The 6,872-nt window shown below is 41.3% G+C and overlaps 1 protein-coding gene across 1 annotated transcript; it reads right to left on the bottom strand.

The window, feature by feature from the left end:
• Positions 1 to 3,239: 3,239 nt before the first annotated feature.
• Positions 3,240 to 5,403, bottom strand: LOC144739933 (DDB1- and CUL4-associated factor 7). The gene is made up of 7 exons (XM_078622815.1): positions 5,266 to 5,403; positions 4,872 to 5,030; positions 4,357 to 4,468; positions 4,143 to 4,261; positions 3,849 to 4,058; positions 3,583 to 3,700; positions 3,240 to 3,412 (listed from the first exon to the last, which is right to left on the bottom strand). The coding sequence occupies exons 1-7, from the start codon at positions 5,401 to 5,403 to the stop codon at positions 3,240 to 3,242; spliced, it is 1,029 nt and encodes a 342-aa protein (XP_078478941.1).
• Between the last annotated feature and the right edge of the window lie 1,469 nt (positions 5,404 to 6,872).

Here is a 6,872-nt window from a genome sequence, read left to right on the forward strand (position 1 = left end):
GTACGGAGGAACAATAGACACACATGTTGTGGGGTTGTTGGACCCAAAAGCTGTATAAGATACAAACTGAGGCTACCACATTGAAAGAAGAAATGTCAGTGAACACCGATCTGGGCAATTATCTGCAGGAAGTCTCTTTGACTATTGGGCATTTAGATATTTACATAGGACGTTTATTTTGAACTGAGAGTATTTTCATCACATTAGAGAAGCGCCATACTTTTTTTTTAGTAAGTAGTAATAATTAAAAAAGATGTAGACTGACTGTTTTTGGTGTATGCTTGAAATAAATATCAAAAGGCATACCCTAGCTGTGTGGTATACGTCGAAGGACGGCGGTGTCATCACCACCATCACTTTGAAAAACGAGAGCTCATTTTGATCTCATATTTGTGACATTTGGACAGTAAAACGCACACAATCAAGCAGAGCAGAAAGACAGTGTCTAGTAGATTAATATTTACTATTTATTTTGATCATGACTGCTTTGCTTGGTTTCTCTCCTCTGTCTGTCTGTGTGGTTCCACTGAAACATGTTTTCAAAGTATCACCGTCACATGCTTTCATAAGGTATCTGGTTTGAAATGTTTGAAAGTGCCAAACTAGAATGTTCTCCCCATCATTTTGTCTCACATTATACGTAGACTTATTTTTGCACCTTCATTGTGCAATCAGGCAGAACAAGTTGTCAACGGCTTATTTAAGAGCAAAAGATCAGCGCGGTGACCAAAAACAGGTTGTGTTGTGAAACATATGGGGTTAAAAAATATATATACAAATCCATTTGTATCCATAATTTGTACATCTAAACGGGCTTACAGGAGTGACTTGAACGGACAAAGAGAGCATGTTTTCATAGCCGGTCCTAGTGATGGTGACAGTGTGACCAATTGAAATGTGTCATCTTTTATTGAGCCATACATCTTTTATTGAGCCATGAGTTTCAAGGGACACAACTTTTGGACAACAAATATTCAGGATTTTCAGAACATTTCACATTTATTTTACTTGCAGTGAAACATCTTTGTTGCGTTGTTGATCGCTTTGCTCTCTAATCAGCCTATTGATTGCAAATCTTTTCTGTCTGACTGCACAACAAAGGCACACACACACACACACACACGGAAAAGCTTATTGATGGTTATTCTGAGGATGTGAAGCTGCTGAAGGTTAAACATGAGTTGAATGAAGAGAAAAACGGTCACCGTCAATCACAAGCAAACGTAGAGGAGATGTCAGTACGGTTTTAGAGTTTTGACAATGAGGTGAATGTAATGACTTTTTAAGCATTTATAATCCTGTATAATGTTTCTTGAAGCATACGTTCCTGTTATTTATCTTTTTTAGATTAAAGACATACCACAGAACGGCACAGACAATCCATCTGCTTTTATTGTATTTACAAAACATTTGACCAAATGCAAATATAACACATACCGGATAGCATATTACACCATATGTCATGCTAAGCTATGCTGTGCTATGCTACATACGTATTTAGAATGTTATGTTATGCTTCAATTAATGTCAATGTGACGTTTTCAGAGAAAGACAGAAATCAAACATGACTCGCTGAAGAGTTGGTAGATACTTTATAGAGAAGAGTTGCCTCATTTTTTTCCTTCAAGAATCACGATTTATGAATGAATCCTTCAGTTCATACAGGGGATATATAGTATTTGTCTGCCTATCAGGAGGTCACTGGGTCAAATCTGAGTGCCTGTTGTGAAAGTTCTCTCATGTCCTTTATGCTTTTATACAACAATAGTTCATCACACGATAGAAGATGAAGGCTAACTCTGTTGTGAAAATAACTCCAGCACCATTTGTTTCCTAAGACATGGAATACAATTTATTAGAGTAAATTCAATGATAAACTTTATGAAAAAAGCTACAACATGAACACTTGGATTACCAACATCTTAAGTCGATTATATTTATATGTATGTACATTGTGCCTTGTAATGACATGCTACAAGCACATGACCTGGAAGTGTTGACAACAACAAACGCGTACATTGAAAGATGCTTCACTCCCCACACACAGTCTTGACAGAAGAAAAATGTACAATCCAACGCACAGTCCTATCAGTACAAACAAAAAGCGAGTAGAATCTTTACCATACGTTTACACGCGGACCGATGAGAGGCAGTGTTGCTTGTGCCGAGCAGTGAGACGACTGGTGGCACATCTTAGTCACCGAGAGTCAGAATTAAGGACCGACAGGTTTTGAAGTACGGAGCTATGACAGTCTGTAGATTCACAAGTGCTCTGCTCTACAAAATCCCTAAAATCAACTGTGGAAAAAAACGTGGTGGGAATTCCATTCACATGATGTGTGGGATTTGGTGGCGTTGACATTTTCAAGCATTATTGCAAACATGACAATGGGCTCCTCATGAACATGTGAACTATAGATGACGCTGTCAAACCTGAGACCCTAGCAGTGACTGCTACCACATTTCATTCCATTCTACACTTTAAGAAGTAGTTGCTAATGAGCTCGTCCTGCGGCATCAAGAGAATAAATCACTGTGTTGTTGACAACCACACATTTTAATAGTTACACAGGTCCAGGTGTGAACATACATATTTGGAAGCTGAAGGACGTTGCTCCGGTAGTTTCTGAGTGTTGCTGTACACGGTGGCCAGAATAAAACACACTGCAGTGGCGGTACGTATCCCACTCCAGTTATTTTACAATTTTTAAGTTGCAAAGGATGGTGCCTGGGTGCTGTCACAGAGGTGATATCAGACATCTGCTTGAAGAGTTGAAACTGACACGGGGGGGGTAATTAAGTCAGGAAAGAGTTGATCCTTCAATTACCAGTAAAATGCCGTAAGTCCACAAGGACTAAAACGCATAACACATACAAGCGATGTCACGTTCTGCTGGCTACAGGAGTCAAACAGATGAAATATCTAAACCTTTTGTGATAATCTCAGCTGGCTGAAATGAAAATTCACACTGAGTATAAAAATCTGACTTTCCAGAAAATTTCAGCACGAATGACCTAACTTGTGAGCAAAATAAATAAGCTTAAACACATTTAGAAGAAGACTGGAGGAAAGACATGGATGAAGATGTAAACCAGGTTATTATGGAGTTGGTTGCTCCAAACACTTTCACAGAGTTCTTTCATGACCTCACCCTTGTCTGAAAAGCAGTGGGATGAGGGTTAAAAATGTAGTCCAAATCTGAAGCAGCAGCTTCATCCCCATCAAAGTGTCCCTGGCTTTAGACGCGCAGGATCTCCAGGCAGTTGTTGTAGCAGATGGCGATCCAGTCTGGCTGAGTTGAAGCCCACTGCACATTGTTTATCTCTCCTTCAGCGGTGTAGGCCAGAATGGGGTCCTCAATGGCACGAGGCATCTGCTGGATGTCCCAGATCAGAGCCTGGTGGTCATCAGCTGTTGGAGGAAGAAAAACAGGAACTGACTGAAATAGTGAAGGTGCTTTATTGCTGTTGGTGCAGACGACCCAAAGTACATCTCATACCTGAGCATCATGAGATAGTGTTTTGGCGCGATACAAATAAAATCTGACATGACCATAATGTGGGACGGTAAGATGTGTTTACCGGCAGTGCAGATGTGACATGAGGAGTGAGGAGCCCAGGCGATGCCGTTCACGCAGGCGCGGTGGTTGTTCAGGCGGGCCACTGGTGTGCATGGCACACGTACGTCGAGGATGACCACCTGTCACACAGAAATGATGTGATATGAAGGATATGAAGGATCCAACAAATTAATTCTATAAAATACACATTCTTTTTCATCATCTTTTCAATATGAACTGATGGGAAACATTTTCAGTGCCCGGTGCTTCCATCTACGGCTGACTCACCTCCATGCCATCCATGGCCATTGTAGCCAGGTAGTTAGGATCCTGCTTGTTCCAGCAGAGGCGGAGCAGTGGGTGGTGCTGGGGGTCTTCATAGATGATGGTACTGTGCTCCAGATGCCGGAGGTCAAACATGCGGACGGAACCATCAGCCCCCACAGAGGCGAACATATCACGACCTCCTCCTGCACGGCTGAAGGCTATGTCATACACCTGGACAGATCAAATCAATCATTGGTTTATATGTTGCTTTCTACTCTACTTCAAGCTAGGACACACACATGCGCGTACACGCACCTCTTTGTCGTGAGCAATGAGCTGGGTCTTCACATGACCGGACACCAGGTTGACTCGCCCCAACACCTGACCAGTCTCCAACCCCCAGATAGTACAAGTCGTATCGATGCTGGAGGTACCTTCAGAAGCAACAGACATATTATGATGAATTAAAAATCAGTACGTGATTTACAATGACTGTTGTAGTAAATCATGACGTAGTAGTATTTCTTACCCAGCAGATTGGGATCAACTTCATTCCAGTCAAAGGAAGTAAGGGGAGCACAGAAGTCTGAGTTTTTGTTATTATTCAGCAAACATTCAAGACGTGTTTCTGTGTCGCTGACCTGCAAGATATTTACATGGAAAAATGACAGACATATTGATGGTGAAAATGTGTCTTTTTCAATTTCAAATCATATGTATATGATTTGCTCTAATTTATTCAAACTTTTCTGAGATGCACATATGCAGGTATAGATCAACATTAATCCTGTGAGGGAAATTCTCAAACAATGAGGTTGTGATACCTTAAAGTATGGTCCAAAAATACTAGCAAATCTAACAACTGAAACTAAAGCTACACATACTTACAGACTGTCAGATTGAATGTCATAGGAGAGCTCCTTGTAATTTTTGTGTTTTCCACATCAGTGAAGCTCCATGAGAGTTATTTGTATCCTTGATGTCATTTACACTAAATTCAACACAATAATAAACAACAGAAATATGCCTCTCAGGGGAACTCACCCTCCAGATGCGCAGGTAGTCCCCGCTGGTGGCCAGCAGGTCCGGATAAACCCCCTTTGTGTCCGGAATCCACATGATCTTGGTGGTGGGGTAAGGATGGTCAAATGTGTTCCTACAGACGAACTCGGAGCTCTCCTCTTCCAGACCCACCAGCTGAACCTGAGCAGGGGTAAACCCCGTTAGTTTTCATGCCAAAAGAGCCCACGACGTGCATACCAGAAGTTAAATTGTGTATATGTATCATATTCAAATTGTAAGCCCAGTTAGAGCGCTGTGATCACAAGATCGATCATTTTCTGATCACAACAAGGCAGCTGCGCACGACAGCTAGCATTAGCATTAGCTCGCCAATGTTACTATCTTTAGCGCTCGCTGATAAATCCATAAAAAGCACCTTGTTGTTGTATTCTTCCACAAAGCTCCCAAGTGCCAGCCGAAAGCGTTTGTCCGGGCGGACGCTCCAGTTCATCGCATATACCGTCCATGGCGCCTCGTATTTGTAGATCTCTTTTCTTTTGCCGTGAAGCGACATCCTGACCGAACACAGCTAACACGCTCCCCGTTAGCTAACTGACGAATAAGTCGTCTTCGAGGACAAACTACAGTCGGTTAGTTAGACTTACAAGCACAAATATCTCCAGGCGATGTAATCTTCAACATCGGAGCTAACAAAATCCGCTAAGAAGCTATATTGTCAACAGTTTACTTAACAAAGAGTGGCATTGCTCGTACCGACATAAAGAACTGTCAAGACCGACATTACGGGTAACAACCGGTAATGGAATTTCAAAGTAAAAGCTTGTTCTTCTTGGGTTCTAAAGGCGTTTGGCATTCAGTATTTAGGCTTGTCAGTATCCAGTGTTCTTCATGATCTGGTTTTGATCGTATTCCCATTATATAATATTAGAATATGATAACATATAATGAATATTATATTACATATAATATAAAACATATACTATATTGCAGTCGACACAGTGATGCAGTTTTTAGAACTGTTGCCTCATAGAAGGAAGGTCCGTGAGATCTGTGCGGAGTTTGTATGCTCTCTTTCTGTCTCGGTCGGTGTGGGTTTTCTCCGGGTACTTCTGTTTCCTCCAAACTCCACAAGCACGGTGGTTAACTGTAAGGTTAACTGTTCACTCTAAATGGCCTGTCCTTCATGTGCCCTGCCATCAGCTGGTGATTCGTCCAGGGTACATAGCAGGGATCGGCTCCAGCACGACCCCGCGACGGGTAACCGGAATCAGTGGAAGAAGAAGAAGATGAATGGATGAATTAATTCATGTTATATTAGACAGTATTGTTATATATTTTTTTTATTATACAATATGCCTTATGGTATGTTACAGAATGTAATTTGTGTTCCTGTATCTATTTTAAAAACTGACCAATCCAATGTATGCAACACAATCAGCTGTGTCTTTGTTGCATTGCATGTAAGTGTATTTTACAATAATAATAATAATAGTCGGGACTCTTCTGATAATAATAATGATAATTTTATCCACATTCGTGGATAGTAATATGATTTAAACGACAATGAAATATCCGTCAAGTAGAAATGATCACTTCCGGAGGAATATAAAAATAAACAAAGCGACTCCAACGACTTTTTTTTTTTAAGTCACGTGATTTTTCTGATGACAGCGCTTTCACGATACTTTTACTTTGAAAGGCCGAGAGACGTGTGTTGAGCTCTGGGCGTTGCACTGAGTCGGAACACTTCAGGTCACTGGGGCTCAAGACAGCGGTCATTGTAATATTTACACCCTGGTAAGCTATCAGCAGGTGTTACAGGTTTAGTTTTAAGAGGGTATTTTTCGGAGTCTAACTTTGTTAAAGACAAAACAGACGAAACAGCTGACGTTGGTTCCAAGTAACACGCTACTATGCTAGTTAGCCATAGATAGCATGCTAATGCCAGTAGAGCTAGGTAATGACAAATTGAGGGAGTGCTGGGGGGATGGGACCGGCACTGTTACTATGGTTGGGGATTAA

The sequence above is a fragment of the Lampetra planeri genome, unplaced genomic scaffold (assembly GCF_965212315.1).
Source record: "Lampetra planeri unplaced genomic scaffold, kcLamPlan1.2.h2 scaffold_1794, whole genome shotgun sequence".
Taxonomy (NCBI): domain Eukaryota; kingdom Metazoa; phylum Chordata; class Hyperoartia; order Petromyzontiformes; family Petromyzontidae; genus Lampetra; species Lampetra planeri.

Excerpts from the sequence above, each read along its gene's own strand:
- LOC144739933 (XM_078622815.1), bottom strand. The coding sequence starts at position 5,403 with ATGTCGCTTCACGGCAAAAGAAAAGAGATCTACAAATACGAGGCGCCA. Across the intron at positions 4,469-4,871 it reads ACTACCTGCGCATCTGGAGG|GTCAGCGACACAGAAACACG; the intron begins GTGAGTTCCCCT and ends AATATCTTGCAG. Across the intron at positions 4,059-4,142 it reads TCATTGCTCACGACAAAGAG|GTGTATGACATAGCCTTCAG; the intron begins GTGCGTGTACGC and ends TGATCTGTCCAG.